General features: G+C 31.0%; 1 protein-coding gene across 1 annotated transcript; it reads right to left on the bottom strand.

Annotated features, from left to right (window-relative positions):
* Positions 1 to 1,292: 1,292 nt before the first annotated feature.
* On the bottom strand, positions 1,293 to 5,373 carry BRI1 (Leucine-rich receptor-like protein kinase family protein). The gene has a single exon (XM_068623909.2). The coding sequence runs from the start codon at positions 5,095 to 5,097 to the stop codon at positions 1,537 to 1,539; it is 3,561 nt and encodes a 1,186-aa protein (XP_068480010.1). The 5' UTR covers positions 5,098 to 5,373; the 3' UTR covers positions 1,293 to 1,536.
* Positions 5,374 to 22,030: the final 16,657 nt, after the last annotated feature.

Raw genomic sequence — 22,030 nt, 5'->3', positions numbered from 1 at the left:
TTACTATTCTTTATTGTTGATTATATAAATAGTAATGTTCTGGCACAAGATTTATAAAATAGGTGACCACTGGAGAGGCACATTGTCCTGGCATTGGAGAAAGTAATAATTTAAAGCATCTATGATCCATCACGTGCTTTGCACGACATCCATGGAGAACAGACAAAGGAGATTTATTCACTCCCTTTATATATTTATTTTTTTCTTAATCAGAAATGGGCAATCCCTGATGAGTTGAAGATTCTTGATAATTATGAAAATACTAACTTCTTATAAAAGGTTAGCAATTATGAGATTGGGGACTTTGATCAGAGATGGTCCAACCAAATGTGCTAGCAGGGAAAGTTCAACTCCGTGAAACTGTTTTATTTGTGGTCCGAACTATTATTAATCGTCCTAAATACTAAATACTGTCACAATAATTACCATACCACTCACTTCTCATAGGTCAAGGTTTTGGTCCCTTCATCCTATGCTTTCTTTCAACTTTTGACAACTGACATGCATTTTACTACACTCCTTTATTACACTCTTCTCTTCATTCATTCATTCATTCTAATGACACCCCACCATGCACGCACACCCCACAAAATGTTAAATTATGGGAAATGGCTGTCCACAGAATTTGATTTGTCTATTGTAATTTTCTCTCAACTTGCCAACTCAAGAATTATCAAACATTTAATATTGAGATTGATCCAATAAGCGTGCGCACTCAACAGAGGGACACTGGCGGTGACACCTACTTACATTGGTTCTAGTTCAAGTGCCTTACCTGTTCCTTTTTTCATTTTAGCAGGAAAATTCCATAATAAAATGCGATGTGAAAGTGGCTCGGTGATAGATAATAAATACAGACATACAGACAGTGTATTGACTCCTGATTTGTGATGCTCAATTAGGCCAAAATTATTTATGACCATATGAAGAGAAAATACTATGAGGGGAGTCATACTTTTCCTAGAGGGTAAACTAGCAAACAAAACAAGAAGGGTCAGAAGGTCCAGAACAACTTGGTGGGGTGAATGTGGGGTATAAATTTCTTATTCAAGTAAATTGATGTTAGAGTCGTTTTAGAGGTTTTAGAGGCATGTTTTGACAAATTATATGGCAAATCATCGGAGCAAAAGTTGCAGTTGATCAAATGGGAGAGAACAAATCAAGCAGCCTAAAGAAAGGGTCAAAAGATCCTCCACTTAGTCCCCATCACTGGGGTCGCAGATTAAACAGAACCTTTTCAGGATTATATCTGAATGAAAAAAAGTACTTTGAGAATTCTAGGAAAACACAGATGGTAACAACTGAAGCTGTTTATATACAAGTTAAACAACTTTTTTCTTATGTATAAAATAACAAGACTACATACATCAAAAGCATTCATTCCCCCTTTTAACCGTTTCCCTTATGTCTGAAATAATTTGAAGCGGCAAAGAAGAAGGAAAAACTTTGAGGGGAGTTGAATCTGTCGTCATCTCCTCTTCTCTCTTCTTGTCTGTTTCCCAAAGAATTCACATGACACTTCCCGGAATTTAATGCCTAGTGCTTGCTCAATTCTGGAGCTTCTTTAATGCTCATCTCCACCATTTCAACGGCATTGAAACCTTCCTCTTCGGTGGCTATGGTTGACTGAGAATCAATCCCAGATCCCACCTGAATCTGCTTGAACATTGCCATTACTTGAATCATGGTGGGACGCCTCCATGGCCGATCATCCAAACAGGAACACGCAATCTTCAGGTGCTGCAAAAGTTCCATCTCCAGATTGGGGTCTTCCTTCATGAGCTCCTGATCAAAAATATCACTTATTTTCAGCTTGGCATGTTGTTTAACCCATCCAACAAGATTATTGTCACCAAAATCAGCTGAGTCGGTAGGCCTTTTTCCAGTCAGCAGCTCCAGCAAAACCACACCGTAACTGTAGACATCACCTTTAGTGGAGCATCTGAAGCTCTGGTAGTACTCAGGAGGAACATACCCTGGGGTGCCCGCCAGTGTGCTCACACTCAAATGTGTATCCATAGCACTCATAAGCCTAGCCATTCCAAAATCAGACACCCTCGCTTCTAGGTTTTCATCAAGCAACACATTGCTTGACTTCATATCTCTATGAATGATGTGAGGGATACAATTGTGGTGAAGAAAAGCCAATCCTCTAGCAGCTCCAATGGCAATTTTCCTCCTAATCGACCAGTTCAGCTTTATCCCCGCTTTCTTCTGATCATGCAGAACATCCTCTAAGCTGCCGTATTTCATATACTCATAAACCAAGAGTCTCTCCTCCCCAACCTTGCAGTATCCCAGCAAGGGAACAAGGTTCCTGTGCTTGATTTTTCCAATGGTCTCCATTTCAGCAGTGAATTCTCTGTCCCCTTGTCCGCTGACATGAATCAGCTTCTTGATAGCAACAACACTTCCGTCCTTCAACTGAGCCTTGTACACATCACCAAATCCGCCAGAGCCGATGAGACTGTCATTGTGAAAGCCATTGGTGGCATCAAGAAGGTCTGCGAAAGTAAGCTTTCGGAGAGGCTTCTCAAAAGTTGCAAGGTTTATGCTAAGCGCTTCCCGAGTACTGGTGTGCTTCCAGCTCACATTGGCTGGACCCGAATGCGAATTACCATCCATGTAGGCCTCAAGAGCAGCCTCTTTCTTCTTCCTCCTCTTTCTGGTCTCAATGGCAATTATGATCAAACCAAAGATGCAGAAGAGGGAGAACAGCAATCCCATGGCCACACTCCCGGCCAGAGAAGCCTGACCCCGGTGAGACTTCATATGCTGCGCACTAGCACTGTTTGCGGGGTCCGACCCACATGGAGACAGAGGAACACCACAGAGACCAGAATTGTTCTGAAACCTCGCCGCAGGGAAAGTATCAAATTGACCAGTCTCAGGAATAGTCCCGGAAAGCATGTTGTTGGACAAGTCAATCTCAGTGAGCAAGGAGAGTCCAGTAAGACTCTGCGGGATTTGTCCTTCCAGTCTATTATTGGAGAGATCAAGAATGTTGAGATTCTTCATCTTCCCAAGCTCCTGAGGAATGCTCCCAGACACATTATTGTGTCCCAGATTGAGAATGGTCAAATAGTACATGACCCCAAGTTCCTTCGGAATACTGCCTGACAACATGTTGTGGGAGATATCCAAAAATATCATAGAACCATTATGGTTAAATGTTGGCTGTAACTTACCTCCATAAACCCTAGTGAAATTGCAGGGGTTCTTGGTGGAAATCCGGTTGAGCTGCTGCTGACTGATCCCGGCAAACTCCAGCAAGTTCCCGGCTCCATGACACTCTTTACTCCCATCGTTCTTTATGTACACATAAGTCTTTCCATTGATGAAATTCACCGCAATATTCCCGGACTGCTTGGACAGCTCAGGCGGAATGGGACCCGTAAGTGAGTTAGTATTCAGATCCAACCATATCAGACTAGTGCAATCGCCAAGCTCCGGAGGAATACGACCGGAGAAGGAGTTATTACTGAGTTTGAGTATGGCCAGATTGGAAAGCTTCCCAATCCAGGCTGGTATCTCGCCGCTTAGCCTGTTGTTGGAGAGAGAGATCCAATTGAGCTTGGTGCAGTTAACGATGCCAGAGGGAATGTTCCCACTCAACTCATTGAAATCCAGGATAAGATTCTCTAAGTTCTTCAGATACATCAGCTCCTGAGGTATCTCACCGTGGAGCTGGTTCAGCCAGATAATCAGGTCCCGAAGCTTCGAGAGCGACCCTAGACTTGGAGGGATGGTCCCCGTCAGAAAGTTGAAGCTCAAGTCCAAGGCAACAAGGTTGGAACAGTTGCTGAGCGTGGGAGGAATAAAACCCATGAACCGGTTATTCTGCAGGTAAAGTTCCTTTAAGTTATTCCCAGCATCTCCGCACAGCGTTCCAGGGATTGGTCCGCTGAAGTTGTTGGAACTCAGATCCAGCAATTCCAAACTGGAAAGCTTCGACAGTGACACGGGGAGAGGACCGCCAAACTCGTTGAACGCCACCGCAAGCTCCCTCAGACTGCTCATTTGAGTCAGAACCTCCATGGGCAACGCACCGGAGAAGAGGTTGCTCGAGATGTCCAAGGATTGAAGGGAAGAGCACGCGCCAAAGGCGCGTGGGAAGTCACCAGTGAGATTGTTGGAAGAGAGATCCAGGTGGAGGAGAGTGGAGCAGAGGTCTGCGAGTGCAGGAGGAATCGGACCATGGAAGTGGTTGGCAGCAAGGTAGACGAACTGGAGAGAACCAAGAGGGAGGGAAGGAACCTGACCGGAGAACTGGTTACTGGAGACGTTGAGGTAGAGGAGAGTCTTGCAAGGGGAGAGAGTGCGTGCAATGTCGCCAAAGTATTTGTTGGCAGAGAGGTCCAAGTATTTTAGCGAGGAACACTCGCCCAAGGAAGGAATAGCTACCGAGAAGTTGTTGGAGGAAAGGTCCAAGTGCTGAAGAGAAGTGGAACCGGAGAAGTCAGTATCTCCAGTGATTTTGTTACCTTTGAGCGCCAGGTGTTCGATGTCGGGGTTGAGAAGCCAGAGCAGGATGCCGGAACCGGAAATCTTGTTGTTGGAGAGGTCTGCGATGCGGAGGTTGAGTTTCCAGTGCGAGGAGTTGAATTCGAGAAGGTTACTAGAAAGGTTGAGAGATTGAAGGTTTGAACAAGATGCAAGAAAGGACATGTCGCTGAGAGAACCGGAGAGAGTGTTCTGGGACAGATCTATGGTGGTTAGGGAAGAGGTGCACTTGGAATGAGAGAGAGGAATGGTGGAAGGGCCGGTAAGGTTGGTGGATTTGAGGGAGATGGACTGGAGGTGGTCGAGGGTGAGGAGGTAGGTGGCTACAATGGAGAAGTTGGTACTGAGAGGGATGGAGGTGAGGTCTATAGAAGTGAGGTGGGTCTGGTTGCAGGTGATGCCGGTGAAGGAACAGGGGGTTTGGTTGGGGAGCCAGTTGGGGAGCAGAGATGGGTTGGGAAGAGAAGCTTTGAAGCTGAGGAGTTGCTGAGAAGGGTCTCTGGTTGTGGGAAGTAGAGAAGAAGAAGCTCTCCCAATAAAGAGTAAGGTGATGAAGAATTTAAGAAAGAGAGAGCCTCTGTACAGGGCTTTCATTCTGGGCAGATGTAATACCAAAGAGAGTGAGTGCTGCTTTGTCTGTGACTGTGTTCCTCTCAGAGCAGTAGGGGTTTGTGTTTAGGGTGTGAGTTCTGCCATGAGAGAGACTCTGGTGAGAAAGACAGTGTGCAATGTGCAATGGTGAATAGTATAGAATGAGAGAGAATGAGAGAAAATGAGAGAGAAAGAGAGGGAGAGTCAAAAGTCGTAGTAAGGAAGGTGAGAAGGGTATTTATCAAGTGGAAGAGTGGACACAGCTGTTGTTGCTCACATGCCATGTGACACTCTCTGTTTCTTAATTTCTTTAATCCAAAACTTCCTGTTTTTTTTTTAATTTTTTTTCCTCTTCCCACACTCCCTTCTCTGATCAGTTAATATTATCAATCTCACCTCCTCCTTATTCTTTCCATAAATCAAAAATGTATTAATGAGAAACACAATTAATAATATATCATTAAACACACGAAACACCCTAATCATTTGTTTGTTCAAGTACTGATAGTCATTAGTAAAGATTCATTAATAGTGGTATGATTTAACATTTCTCTTATGCCCGCTCCCTACATCTTTCTTTCCAAACGGTCAAATTTATTGTCCTTCCATACTTCTTTCTCCTATACCATTGGTTACTTCATAATTATCTCAGTTGTTAATAATAAAGTATTTGACATAATGTTTTTTTAATATTTTTTTAATAATTACTTTGTTTGGATTAATAAAATATATTTTTTTAACTACAAATTTTGATGTAACCAACATACTTAATAATATTAACATTATAATAATTTTTTGATCAATTTGAGACCCTATATTTCCATCTCAAAATAAATGCAGTTTTAACTTTAAAAAGGTATTTTTAATCCATTCATATTTTTTAATTTTTTTATGAAATGTTAATTTCTTTATTAGTTTATCCAAAATAATTTACATTAATATTTGTAATTTTAATCTATAAAATATGTATTTATTGACTGAATTAATTATTTTAATAAGTGGCATTTATTATCATTATTATTAATCCATATTTTAAAACCTTAAACTGCAATTATTATAAAAATAGTGAAGTACTTTCTTTCTTATTTAGAAGACTTGTTTATCTATTTCACAAAATTAAGAAAAAAGTAAGTTAGCTGATAACAATAATTTTTTTATAAATTTATATTTTTTCATTATTTTTTTTCTGTCTCTCTCCTAATTGTTTACCAGTACTTTCTCTCTGTTCTAGTTTAGGATATTTTAGTTTGATAATATTTAATATAAGAGACATTATAGATTACATCTTATATAAAAATAAAAAAACACCTCTAATAGTTTATGTCATACAAATAGAAAGGAAAGGAATAAATCACTTATTAAATAATGCTCATGTAAAAATTTAGAGTTTTAGTAAAATATTAAATTTAGAAGAAACAAAAATGTTTACAAACTTGTGCATTATATTGATATTGTTGATAAAAAAAACTTACTTACAAAAGAAAGATAATTAATTTAATTCTCATTATTGTTATGTAGTGTGCAGTAGTTACAAATCATCATCCAATATGAATTTGACTTAAACATGTCATACCCTATTAAATATATTATATATTTCTATTTTACTTTGTCACATTTGGTTTGACTTAAACATGTCATAACCTTTAAATATATTATATATTTTTATTTTACTTGGCACATTAGGTTTGAAAGGAGATTGAAGTTTTTTAGATTTTTCTTACAATAAATTAGACTAGATTCCTCAACAAAATACCACAACATAAATTTATTCATTTAAATTCATAAGTTATGTTTAATTTTATTTTTAAAAAAACTTAAAAGTTTCTACTAATTAAAAAAAAATTATTATAAAAGATATGTTCTGAAAGATTCTTTTAATGACTATAAAAATCATTCTTAATTATTTGAGTATACAAATAACTTGGTTATTAGGAGTAAACAAATCACTCGATTATAACAAATACATAAATTACTTAGTTATATTGTTTTAATTTACTTATGAGATTATGACCTCACTATTAATCTCATTCCCATTATCTTAGTCTAGTTAGATAAATATCTTACAATTTTCAAGAGACATATCCATTCTCTTTAGAGATTTTGCACATATTGTACTATTTCTTCTTCGACACTCGACAAATACAATGAATATTATACATTAATGTAACATGATAAATTCATATGACTTACAATACAATACTCGATTCTATTTCAAACCTTAAGTTAAACCATAAAAACATTTATCAACTATCACCATATGATAACATTTCTTGCTGATAAAAAAAATCTAATAATATTTATTTATATGAATTCAGTATATAGTAGACCAAGATAATATAATTATAAACATCTAAAATTCAATATATTTCACCACTCACATAGTATTAACTCATTGGTAAATATTATGTATACATCACTTTCTCAAGCTCAAATCACATATATTTATATTTCACAACTCATAGTTCATAATTCATAAATATAGTTTCTATACAACATAATTCATTTATTATAATCAAATAAATAAATTAAATATGCAAATAATAATCCTATTCATTTAACCAAAGAAACACATTTTTAAAAAAAATCTTTGAATTGAGTTTTTTAAGGATTTTAATTTGACCAAAGAGTGTACTTGTTTGAGTGACCAAAACTCTTATTTCAACCTCTCTCTCCTTTGAAATAATTTCTCTTAAGTAAAAAATACATTTGTTTGAGCAACAAAAATCTCACTCAAGTGAACTTTAAGTTGTATCAAATCTTTCTCCTTTGGATAATTTTTACTTGTGCGAAAAAAAAAATTGAGATTTTTTTCTTAATTGCTTTTTTGCTTCACCAAAAAATATAAAATCTAAAAACTTGCGTAATGTGCATACCAAATTCATCTAACCCCAACGTATCATATTCTAATCATTAAAAATAAGTAAGTTGCAACAATTTTTCTAAATCAATAGAAAAGTTCCAACATTCTACATATTTTGTAAAAAATCAAATTTAATTATTCCTTGCTTACATTACACATCCCACTTATTTCAAATAAATCATAATATTCATTTAGTTCCATAATTTATTCCAATCAAAACATATTTCATTGGAATACAACTACCATCTAATCAATTTATCAAGTTTCCAAAACAACTATCATAATCACAAAGCATCATCGCAATCTCATGTTCATATTACATCAACCTAGCCATTTCATATCAATAAACTATCCTTACACAAAAAAACATTATTGTAACCAAATTACTTCCACGTAAACGAGACCTTTCACCCTAAAGTGTTATCAAATTTCTAACTAATTTTTCTTACCTACAAATCTAGTTATTCCAAACAAAACTCCAACAAGTATTGGTTTTAACACAAAAGATTCAATACTACAAAAAAAAAAATTATGATTATCAAACTAAATATATCAATAAAATCGTGAACTAATAAAAAATTTTGCTCATCAAATCACACATACAAAACAAAACCCTATGTATGCAAACATCCTTATGCAACTAAAAAAAAAATATTTTAATAAATTTTGATCAGTAACTAGTGTTCTTCTCCGTACTAACTATGACATGCTTGGATATTGAGAATGATAAATAAATCTTTCAAAAATTTAAAGAAAAAATAGATAAAATATATTTGGAAGACAATAAATTTTTTTAAATAAAATTTGAATAATTATTTTTTATTTATAATAAATATTCATATTTCACCTTATTTAAATTATTTTTATTGACAAATTTAACTATATTCATATCATTGTATACAAAGTCTTGTTAAACCCTAAAGCCTAAATACATATACAAACTCTTATAAATATCTCATAAATATATTATCAATCCGACGTGAACATGTTTTTTAGAAGTACAAGTTACTTAATTAACTTAAATTATTTTGTCTTATTTTATTTCATACAATCAACATGTTTATTATAAATATATTACCAATAGGCATCAAAGTAGTAATAAAAATTACATTTCATTCTTGAAAAATCAAGTTTAAAATGCTAGGTTGATGCTTAAAAAAATAATTAATTTTTAATTTGTTTCACTTTTTTAATATAAAAAAATCTCTTTGATTAGTTTATCAACAAATATCTTAGCACTAGCATGTCTTTAGTACGAGTGGCATTAAGTTTCGTCTCAAATTTTAATATTATAAATAAATAAAAAAAGTTAATAATGTTTAGTCACATCATTTATGGTGAATTAATCTGAAAGATATTTTAAATACATTTTTCTCTTAACTTTTTATGTGTCTTTGATAAAACTATAAAGAAACTTTAAGTTCTAAAATGGAAACACTAAATATAGAGTTATTTATTCTAACAATAGTATTTTAATGAACTTGAAGTAAAAACATTGATGTCGTCAATAAAAATAAAAAAATAAGAAAGAGATTTATCTTTAAAATTTTAACTAAAAGATCACATTATATATTCATTTAAGTTAGTTAGACACCTTTTCTACAAATATTAAGTAAATGGATAACTACACTCTAATAACATTATTGTGAAAAAAAAAAATTAGACATACTAATAAAGTATGTTTTATTTTCATTATTTATGTTTCCACATAAATTAAGATGATTTTAAACTAAAGTTTAAAAAAACATAAAAAAAATCAGTATGTCATCTTTATTTTGAAATTAGGAAAATATGAAAAAAAGAGCGTGTTATATATATATATATATATATTATTTTATTTTTTATTTATTTTTTATTTTTATTTTAATTTAACTTGTTTTTATATTTCAAAAAAGTCATATATTATATTTTAATCATGTTTTAATTCAATCAACATATAAAATTGAATAAATATAAAAGTCTTAGGGTACACACATATATAGGCATATTTTAACTAAATATATCATTTTTAACTTTATTATTTAATAATTTTAATTATTTAGCTATGAAAATAACAATGCGTATATATTTTTTCAGTTGAAACGTCTTTAATGCTAGTATCTTTGTAGGTATAAGATTTTAAGTTACATTATCTTATCTTTTATTTCTAATAAAACATGTTTTCATGGAGAGGAAGGTTTCTATAAGATATAATTGCTTACGGCTAAAATCTCATTTATTGTTCTAATAAAAAATTGATATACTAATTTGAAATAAAATTAAATATTTAATAAAAGTAGGAATTGTTTAATTTTTTTACCATTCAAATATATGTATGCATTGGTTAACATTGGTAAATGTTTTCTCTTTAGTAATTTCTCAGTGAACATTTCTTTCTCCATGTTTGGGTTTTTTTTTGGTATAGTTTCATCATTAACTTTTGAAATTAGTTAAAAGAAAAAATAAGGAATAGGTTTTGGTAGTCTCATCTTATCGTTTTCTTACTAGCATTAAATAAAAAAATATAAACTTATTATTTGATCACTAATACTTAACATTCATATTCACATTTCATACTTTTTTTCTTCTTAAACAACCAATATAAACTTCTTTCAACTTTTTACTATTTAGCATATTTATCTATATTATTTAGGTTATAAAGTTTGAAATATCTCATTTCAAATGTTCTCTAAGTTAATACTTACATTATATTTTTATTAGACTAAATTACCTCTGAGGTCCTTCTAAAAATAAATATACTTTTAATTTCATCACATTCACTTATGAATCATGGATACATTATGAATATAACTACACCGATAAGTATAGTCAACTTTTCATGAAATAAGACAATATAATACAATTATACAATACTTATAACATTTAAGAACTAATTTAAACATTATAACATGTCATATAAAACATTAAACTATCACTTGAGTGAGATTCCTTTACTTAAGTGATATTCTCTAATATAATGCACCTTACTGTCATCTTGATTGAACGACGAGTAATCGATTTAGTATTTAGTCGCTTGAGCGAGAAACTCTTAAATTGAAAATCTTATCCTTGACATATGTGTTGTTCAAATACTTGAACGAAGTATGTAAATTTAAAAACTCAATAATTTTGACACAAATTTATTCAAAATATCAAATATTTGTATCTATTTAAAGTATATTTCTCAAATTTCTTATATAATACATTAAATTTAACTAAATAATTTATACATAAGCAATCACCACTTAACTATAATCATTTTGATACCAAGCCATTAAGAGATTTAACTCATCTATCAAAATTTCCAATATTCAAATATAAATGTTTTTGCAAAACATATAAACTTGTATTTTCTTATCATATTAAAGTTTTAAATATACTTAAAATTCAAAATGATCCATATATCCTTCATATATAATTATATATAATTATATATATATATATATATATATATATCAATATATTATCTATGCTAAGACAAATGAGATTTATAATTTAACTCAATTCCTTTACTTTATATTTCTTGTGCTATAAGAAAACTATAACATAAAAGAGGATTTATAGCACTAAATACGCTATTTGATTGCCTCTAAAATCAAATCCTAGTCAAATTAACCCAAATCAACCTAATTTCAAAACATCTTTTAATTTAAAAAAAAAAATTCTAAACTCTAGTCTTTGCATGTAAATTCGCATAGACAAAGTAAGTAGATTGAAGAGAGAAAAAAAAGAGATTAATTATTGTAAAGCTTAAGGTAATGTTGCTACTCCTTTCCATAGCAAGATAGCATTAAATTCCACAAAGGAGGAAAAAGATTCGGAGGTGTGACGTTGAAGAGGAATAAGAATGGGAGATGAAAGAATGAAAAGTATAATTAAGAAACTTTTAAAGGCTATTCGTAACTTTTAATATATTAATATATATTAAGATATCTTACCAATTTGTGAATATTTTGCGGATCCGCGAGTTGAAATATTTTGTCATCTTTTATAAAAATGAATAGTTTTTGTATAAGAAAAACTAAATAAGATTTTTACAAAAGAAATTAATAAGATTTTAATATTTTAAAATAAAAAACATAATTTTGGAAAATAAACTTAGTGCTATATAATAATGAAATAAATAACATGTGTTTGTCAGTTTTTTTAATTTTATTGAAAAAAATTTGAAAATGTGTTAAAAAGTTTACACAATTTCTACTGAACAAAATTCTATTATTATTATTATTTAGATTTAATTTTTTAACGATAATTGTGAACACTTTCACTAATTGAATCCAAATTTAATTATACGTTTTATGTTTCAATCTTACTGGTAAATGAACTGAACATAAAGCATAGACTAATCAGTTTTTACAGTTAGTACTTGAGTATCTGCTCTCTCGCAAAAGAAGAATGAAAAAGTGATCTCTTTCAAAACTTACTGCACTCTCACCGCAAGCTTTTACTATCCTCACCCATCTCACTTCAATACTGTAAAATATTAAAAAATATGAAACTGTTTTATGTCTTAAACTTTTTATACAATTTATAAAGAAATTTGTATGGGATGCTAAGTTATTTATGTTCCTAAACTTCTCAATAATTGAGTAGTACAGATATTATTAATTTTTTGATTTTCTAAATATTCAAAAGTTCATCCGAGAAAACCTCCTTATTTTTTTTATTGTCTTCATAGACGTTCTCATGATGAAGTTTCCTTTTCTATATTGTCTTTTAAATGTTGTTTTCAAGGTATTAAAAAAGTTCCGTAAAAATTCCAAATCAATACTTTTTGGGAGGGAAGAGTATATTGACGCAGAAAGTTTGGTGGTAATTGAGGGTTATGTGTCTGTGAATCTGATTGCGGGTAGGAGAACTTCCCATCAAAATTTTCTACAGAGACAAAATTATTTCTTCATTTATTGTTTTCTTAAATGTTCTTAAATTAAAATTGGTTACTGGTTATTGAATCTTCTTAAAACCTCGTCTTTAATTATGTTCTTGAAAAGAGATTAAAAAAGGTTGAGAAAAGATTCTAAGACGGGTGATAGTTGAAGAATGTGTTTAATGCAAGTGAGTAACGCAGCGGTGATGAAACAATAAAAGGAAAATTTGATTGACTCAGGGCAATGAATGATTTGAAAAGTGGGGCCCAAGTAGATGGGTCTCTCGGAAGAATGAATAAACGGGCACTGAAAATGGGGAAAAGAAGGTTTGGGTAGTTTTATTATGAGAAATGAGAAAAAAGGTAAAAAGAAATTAAAAAAAGAAAATGATGATGATGGTGATGATTATGATGTGGAGGGGCCTGAGGGTGCGATGAACACGTGCTGGTGTCCAGTGTGATGACGTGGCGAAAGAAGAGAATTGTATCGAGCGTAGGTAGGTTTGACTGAAGGGTTATTTTTGTGGAGGGTGAAATGAATATGCATAATAATAATAATAATAGTGTTAATTAATGGTGGCATGGGTGTTACAGCGAACCAATTAAGAGAAGAGAAAGATGAATTATGAATGGGAGATAGAGAGATAGAGAGATAGGGATAGAGAGGACACCACACGTGCACAAGCACGCGCATAAAATAATTGAAGGGTTAAAGGGTCCCACATGAAAGGACTAGGTGGGTCCACGTGGCTCCTCTTGTTACAAGAAAATTGAAGGAAGGAAAGGGGTGGTGGGTGGGGTAAGGTTAGGGATTAAGGACGTGCGCATTAGGTGAGGGTCTAAATCTTCAAAAGTTAATAAATAAATAAATTAAATAAATAAATAAAAGTTAATGAAAGTTGGATGATTACTATTATCTAGTGTTTTTATCATGGTGGTGTAGAGATAGATATATATAGAGAGAGAGAGTGTAGCCGTCTTTTTGTGTTTCTTTGCATGAAATAATAGCAAGTACAAAAGAGAAATGAGAATGAAAATGAATGGCACACGAGAGGCATGACCTTTTGAGAGCGACCCTACCCAATTATTTTGGCAATGAACAACGTAAATGGAAGAGAGAGGGTGGTGATTAACTTAATTCTGGTTTGAATTAGCAAGTGTGAGAAGTGATTGTAATTTTTTTGACCTTTTTTCCATTTTGGTTTTTCCATAATGGGTTTTGTTTTCAAGTTGACCAAATGCTTTTTGTCCCCCAGCTTGGGTGTTCAGGAAGGAAGGACTAGTATAATAGGAATAACATCCGCAACATAGATATCATGATGGAGGAGGGTGTGTCAAAAGTAATTAATTAAGTATGGTATATTAATTTTGGATTTTTGGATTAGGAAAGTTATTTAATGCAAGTGTTAAGAGGTGTAAAAAAAAGAATAGGGGTGGTGTAGAAATAGATAGAGAAAGAGAAATAGGAATTATAAGATGATCTAATAATTTGCATTCCCACCGAATTATAGGTTAGGATGGCTTCCTCTCTCTTACGCATATAAATTCAATAAAGTGGGACCTGGTAGCAGCTGTATTAGAACCTCAAAATTTGTCATTTTTTTAGCACATTTCTTGCAAAATATTTCTTTATCATCATTCTTCCTATCCTAATCTACTATACCTACAACTTCATATACTTTTACAGAATTTAATTCAATTTACCTCTTAAATCAAATCAAATCAAAATTCTACTTTGCCACCTCAGTTATTATGCACAAAATTATAATAACCCTCCATATTTTCCTTCTTTAAACTGGGTATCTTGCTTCAACTAATTGATTCTTTTTTTCTGTAGGATTCATTAATTGCATTTAATCATAAAAACTTATAATATGATTCTTTTGTGTGTGTATATTTTTAATCATATTAAAAGTTATACATAGAGTGATGTTTTTTAATTAATAGTGTTATTTTTGTATTCACGATATACATATAAGTTAAATTCATATTAATTACTGACTTTTTAACTGTCCTTGCATTTTTGAATAATTTACACCTGTTATAAATGAAAGGAAAACAAAAGGTGATTTTTTTACTTTAACAATAATAATTTTTAAACTTAAATTTACGAAATTTCGATTATAGAAGACGTTTGTTTTGGACTAGTTTTTTTTTTTTTATTTCTATTGTATCGTAGGTTATTTTTGTGTATTTTTAAAAAGCTTTTAATATAACAGATTTCGCCAAACTCAAGTTTAAAGATTTTTAAAGGTACAGAAGTAAGAAGTATAATAGATATGTAAAGAATAATTCGTAATACTCATTAATCTCAATTTTTGGATCACATCTAATTTCATTCTTGATTTCAATATAATTAAACAAATAATTTTCTCTATCACTTATAGGTTACATGGTACATAATGTCATCGAAAACCAGTTATAATCATTCATAAGATTAAGAAATAAAAATTTAGTTAGCACTAAATCATTTTACACTTTGATAAGTATTGTTCATCTATCACTCCTAACTAGAAAACAAAAAGGTTGTTTATCTTGACACAAACAATATTCAACTCTTACTCAATTATTAGGGATGACAATGCGAGGTGGGCCATACAACCCGACTCGCAACCCGCTACCAAAAAGTGCGGGACAAACTCACTAATCTAATTCGTTAACCCGCTTAGGGCCACACCGCATAACTCGTAGTCCGCGTGGGCCAACCCAAACGCGGGGCAGGCCAACCAAACGTGGGGCAAGCCTATGCGGGGTGAGTCAACCCGCATTGCCACCCCTATCAGTTATATGTCCTGTAAGATGTTCACTTTTATCATTGTTTATCGTTAAAGATTCTGCTATCGAGGAAGATAAGTATTGTCAGGTATCAAGGATGTTACATGAAGTCGAGAAAAGTAATTAATGTTACATGGAGCAAATTCAATGTTTCTCAACATTCAAGCTCGATAGACAATAAAGAAAGAAGAAGAAGATATCAAAATGAGTTCAAGGCTACTCAATGACCAGAAAATGGAATGTAACGACTAATTTCTTTTAAGCTTATATAAAGACTTGCTTCGAAGAAAAGAATGAGAAGAATAACCATTAGTTGCAATTGTTGAAATTCTGATGAATTTTCTTTATACCCTAAAAAGCTTTATAAGAACATTCTTTGTGTTCATTTCAGGAAACTAACAAAAAAAGTATAAACCTTGTATACGTTGAAAGATGTTATCCTATCTAGTAAGCATAAAATGTGATATTTTGATCACAAAGACATTGTATTTGTCTCAAGCCATAAATGACTTATTTTTTTAAAGAATACTTGTCTTGAGTCAATATTGACTTGTTAAAAGAATACTTAGATTAAGCCAAAAGTGGTTGGTTGAAAGAATATGTGGTTGATCCAAATGTGACTTGTGGAAAGAATACTTGAACGCAGTTAGCCAAAATTCGCTGGGATCCAAAAGACTAATTGGTTGTACTTAGCATGATAATGTGCTTAATGGATATTGAATTCACAATGTTATTTACTTGTAAGTAACTTAAGAAGGTGAAACTTTTAAGATTAAGTTTACAAAAATTTGAATTGGTTCGTCTAATCAAATGCTAAACCTATCATCTGATTGCAAAGTATTAGACAATATTTGTGAAAAACAGTAAAAAATTGAAAATACTATTCAACCTTCTCTTCTTGTGTTTTTCTTGCTTTTTACAAATGTTATATTTTCTTGAAATAAAAAACATTAATATATACATTAGGCGATTTGATATTTTTCTCTTACAAAAAAGTCAAATGTTTCAATATTTCAATTGTCTTAATGATTCAAGTGAAGATAGTTTAATAAGCTTCTCCAAGTTGCGTGACTTTTACCCACTTACCTAAGTTTGCTTCTCCAATGTGTTTTCTTAACATGTGAGCATGGCATCTAGTATGCTCTTTTACTTATGTTAGATCATATGTTGGTTTTATATATGTTTCCACTTAATTGTTTGGTATGATTTATCTCTCATTTCTTCATTTCTTAAATCTACAAAAAAAGTTTATCTAGCTTTGGTAATTCCATATTAGACTTGTACAATTTTGTTAGAGTAAAGTCCAATAGATCCTTAATGATTTTGACTAAGTGTGAAACAATAAAGTGCAAACATGAATATGCTTAGTTTTGAAATAGATAATGTGATATGTAAGTTCTTCGTCTCACAAACGATATAACACATTGTGTTCTCTTGCTTCATATGACAAGTGAAACCTTACTCAAGATATATTCACAAAATTATACTAACATTGTACATCACAAAATTCTTTATAAGCTTATTTTTTGGTGTAGAAAAATGTTTTCATCTTCTTGTCTACTAAGAAGATATCAGAAAGCTTTTGTTAATATCAAAGATCTCTTGAAGTACGAGCTAAAATTGTTTTACACCAACGTACATACAAACACACCTTATGTCAACTTTAGAAAGGCAATTTTTTGTGTACAATTTTACGCTTTACTCCAATTTGGGTGAAACCTTTATGACCTAAACCTAATGTTTTATGGAACCCAAAATGTTAATTCTCACTACATTATATCCAAACTTCATAAAAAGTACTCATGTATACACATCAATTTTAGTTTAGGCTATTTTTTTGAATTACCTAACAAGAATGAGAGGAGTCTTGCTAGAGGAGGACTCCCTTTCCACATTAAAACATAAAAATTTGAAAGAAAAATCAACTGATTAACTTGAACCAAAACATATTAAACTACTCCCGTTAAATGTGCGATTCTCATGTTTACTAGTTGAATCATCACATTTGTAGGTTGTAAAGGTTAAGAGATAAAAAAAATGGAGGCAATAGATAACATTAATAAAATATTCCAAAATTAACATGACATTTTCAAATTTGTTATTACCAATTATAAAGAGAATAGTAAATATTCTTAAATTCTTGCATGTTTTTTCTAGAATTGATGGGTATGTTATGGTCTTGCAATTAATACAAGCTCCTTTTTGTTGATGCTTATTTTCTCATCTCTTTTTAGTCTTTTCTTTTGATTGTATAATTATTTTAAGAACTTGACATGTTTTGGAATGACTTGATATCCTCAACTAGTGGAATGTTAACCTCTAATTCCTTAATGTTTCCAAAATTATTAACCTCATCCATTTTTTACTGTGAAAACTAATCTATCTCTATAGAATGGGAGAGGGACTTAGTGATGCTTAGTATTGAACTGGGAGTTGTAGGACATAGTAAAATGGATGAAGTGTGATGATTCATATGTTTGTCATTGTATTTCTTAAAATCGAAAGTTATATTGAAAGTTTTAAAAATCTCTAGCTTACCCTACTTTCTGTTTTGTGTTTCCTTTAAAAAATTTGTGATGAATGGGTGTTACACATGAGTAGAGGAAGTTGCAGTTGGAAGAACTCCATAGTGGGCGGATGAAGTTTATCTTTTCCTTTTAATGTTTTGTTTTGATATATGTGTGTAAGTTAAAATTCATATGAAGAATGCTATCTTTTTTTGTAATACTATATGAATGAAATATGAAGGATATGTATTTACTTGCATGATATAATCTTCTAGGTTATGTAATTAGGGGTGTTACATTTTTTTGTATCTGAGCAAATCAAACCTTAGGTGACCTATTGTTGTGAGTTGATTTTTAAGATTGCACATTTTATGAGTTTCACTTTGTTTATGATTTTTGGGTTAAGCAGAATATGGTGAGAGACCTAGAGAAGATTGCTACTGGACACGAATTTAACCAAGTGGTTAAGTAAGTGTGAATGTTCTCTTCTAGAGGGCAAAGAGAAAACACAATTACCACTTCACACTGAAATGGTTTTCACTAAGCACAACACAAACTTGTACAAAGAACAAACAAGAACAAAAATCTTAAACACTACAAGATTAGGTCTACCCCTATAACACCATGTTACAATTTATAGCACCCAAGAAACCTTATCTTGCATTGTAATTGATAAGTGTCTAATTTCAGTAATATTTCATATTAAAATATAGGCACTTATGAGGATTTATTGCTAATTTACATATAAAATAATCCATAATTTATGAATTTATACCTTTTTACATTTTTTATGATCTTTATTTGAATAAGAGTATTTTATTCCCAAATTTGGTGTTAATTGCAGATTTCTAAGGAAGATTGGAGATTTGGATTAAAGATGAATGATTTGAGCTAAAAAGGATAAAGATAGAAGGTCCCAGAATGGAAAAGATGCAAAGAAAGATTGGGCCTTTTTTATGTTTTATCATTTAGCCCATTAGCGCGACACAATAAACCTAACCCTAGAAAACTAGGATAAATAGAGGGCTAGAGGCTCAACCTTAGGGGGCCAGATTGAGAGGAAAACACCATAGAGTGAATTGTATCCTAATTGGGAGAATGGAAGGTGATAGAAGTATGCGTGACTAATTCTACCTTTGGGATTGGGAGTAATCTGCTCAAACTCTTATGTATTGAGGTGATATTTTATATATTAATATTCAGTTCTTGATTGATTATTGGTATTGTTGTTTTACTTTTAATTTTCCGTGACAAATTGAGAATCTTAAATCTGACCGGGAGGTATTTTTAGGGTTCGGACCTAAACAACAATACTTAACATATTTGAGTGCTAGGAATAGACTTGAAATGTTAATTGCTATTAAACGTCTGAGCTTCGTTCTAAGTTGTTCTTATAATTATGCGAGGGATCGATAGTTAGGGGACATTCTTAAGGATTTTATATGCGAGGAATCGATATAAATGATTTTTATACGGACATCAATTTCAATCAAAGAACTTAATATTGACATGCTAATCAAAATACTTGAGAGTGAGAGATGAAACTAATCCTTATTTTTCCAATTGAAACAACTAATTCTTTGTTTGTTTTCTTATTGATCAGTGCCAACACAATTAATTCAAAACTCTTTTAATTGTTCTGTTTTTATATTTAGCGATTATTGTACTCGATAATTCACTGTTCCTTGTGGGATCGATATCCGTCCTTAGGGACAATTATTACTTCTGACAAACGCGGTGCACTTGCCGTAAAAAGTCATCAAGTTTTTGGCGCCGTTGCCGGGGACAGGTTTGATTTGTTGAGTATAATTTCCTAAATATTGTGAATATACTAACTATTTTATTTTTTTTATGTGAATAATTTTTTTTTAGTTTTTATTTTTTTTTAATTTGAATATTTTTGTAAATATTTTGTTTTTCTTTTTAGATGTGAATAATTTTGTTTTTTTGTTTTCTAGATTTTTTTTATTATTTTGTAAAGATTTTGTTTTTTTCTCTAGTTTTGAATACGTACAAAGTTTTTTTTTTTAATGTGAATATGTTTGTTTTTTATTGTAAAACTGTTATTTTTATGTTAATATTTTTTCTTTTAAGTTTTTTTTTATTTGTTTACTTTATTTATTTTATTTGTATTTTGTTTTGTTATATTTTATTTTATTCTTTACTTTTTTGTTTTTATATTGTTTACGTAGTTTTTTTACTGTAATTATTTTATTTTGTTTTGATTTTTGTTTTTATTATATTTTTATTTTATTTTGATTTGGATTTTGTTTGATCATATTTTATTTTTACGTTTAGCTTAAGTTGTTTATTTAGAGTTTACGTAGTTTTTATTTATTTATTATTTATTACTATTAGTTTCTGTTTTATTTTTGTTTCATTTTTTTAATAGTTATTTATTTTATTTTATTTTATTTTTATTTTTATTTTTAGTTTTATTATTTTCTTTGATTTCATTCTTAGTTTTTATTTTACGCAAGTTGTTTTTCTATCTATATATTCTGTTTTAGTTTTCTTAGTTAGTTATTTAATTTTGTTTATTTTGTATATTTTTAGATTTTATATATTATTCTTGTTTTTATTTATTTTATTTTTCTTTTTGTTAAAAATTATAGTTTTAAAAAATAGTTGTTAACATATTAAAATTGTTCACATAAAACACTAAAAACTTTTCAAGTATTTTCAATCAATTGATTTATGAATTTAACTGATTAAAAATTTTAAACTATTTGTAAACCATTTCAAAAAAAATGTAACCATTATAAAACCTTTTTATCTTAAATCCATAATCTCATTTAGAAAAGGATAAACTATAGACACAAGACAAAACTAAACTAAAAAAACCAGACTTCATCAAACATAAATTAGACAAATACCCTAAGATGTCCAACACAGTAGGTGGTTCTCAACAAGTCAGAGTTGAAGGCAGTAGGCAAAGTGTTTGCCCTGACATGACCAGTGGCTTCCAAGTTAGGTAATTTGGTACAAGGTGTATGTTGTATAATTTGTAGAAATATGAAAGTTTTGTATAATTTTGGAATGACACACTCCTTTGGGTGGAAGAGCTGGTTTGCCAGTTAAAGAATTATCATTTTGAGCTTCTGGTCTCTACACCCTTATCAGAAAAGGTAATGACCTTAGTAGTTGTTTTGAGTGTCCATTATTTGTAGTGGGGAGACATAGGTTTAAAATAAATTTGATTTGCTTACATGTTTAGGAGTTAGGTGTTATTCTAGGAATGGTTAACTATTTACCAATCGCATTCTCATGTGTCTATTAAGAGCCCCAATAGTAAATTTAAAAGCTATAATTAAATGTTAAAAGCTATAATTAATATAGTAAATATATGGACATTTTATTTTGAGTTAAAGTTATAATTATAAGTTGAATTACAAGTATTCTACCCTAATTTCACATGAAAAATACATCAAATATCGCAAATTTTTAAAAAAATTATGTAAAATAATGGGTGAAGAATTTATCAAGAAAAGCAAAAATCAATACTTAAACTAAATTTTATCATTAAAAATTAGTTAAATTTTATCTATGTAAGGACCGAGAAAAATAGTCTTAAAGTGGAAGTGGTACAATTATGACACCTAAATATTTTATTATTAAATTTAAAAGAGCATATAAATAGAAATTTAGTTATTCAAATTTCATTTTAAAACAACTATCATCTCTCTAAAAACTCATTTTTCTTTTCCTCTGCCTTCTCTTTAAGATTTTGATCTCCTCGCTCATCGGTTTGACGATCGGAGTCCGCCGTTAGACTCTGAAAGTAAATACTACAAGACTGTTCTATCAGAATCTTTAATAGAGTAGGCTCATTTTTACTCTTCTCCTTGAGTCAAATTTTGAACTTGTTAATTCTGTCTCTGTCTAGGCTTTGCATGTGACCCTTTTAACTCCATGATTAATCTTTGTTACCTTAGGGTCTTAGTCATA

This window comes from Phaseolus vulgaris, chromosome 9 (genome assembly GCF_051622355.1).
Source record: "Phaseolus vulgaris cultivar YP4 chromosome 9, ASM5162235v1, whole genome shotgun sequence".
Lineage (NCBI taxonomy): Eukaryota > Viridiplantae > Streptophyta > Magnoliopsida > Fabales > Fabaceae > Phaseolus > Phaseolus vulgaris.
The sequence above is the reverse complement of the archived record's forward strand: the minus strand, read 5'-3'. Positions and strand labels throughout refer to the sequence as shown.

Excerpts from the sequence above, each read along its gene's own strand:
- BRI1 (XM_068623909.2), bottom strand. The coding sequence starts at position 5,097 with ATGAAAGCCCTGTACAGAGGCTCTCTCTTTCTTAAATTCTTCATCACC.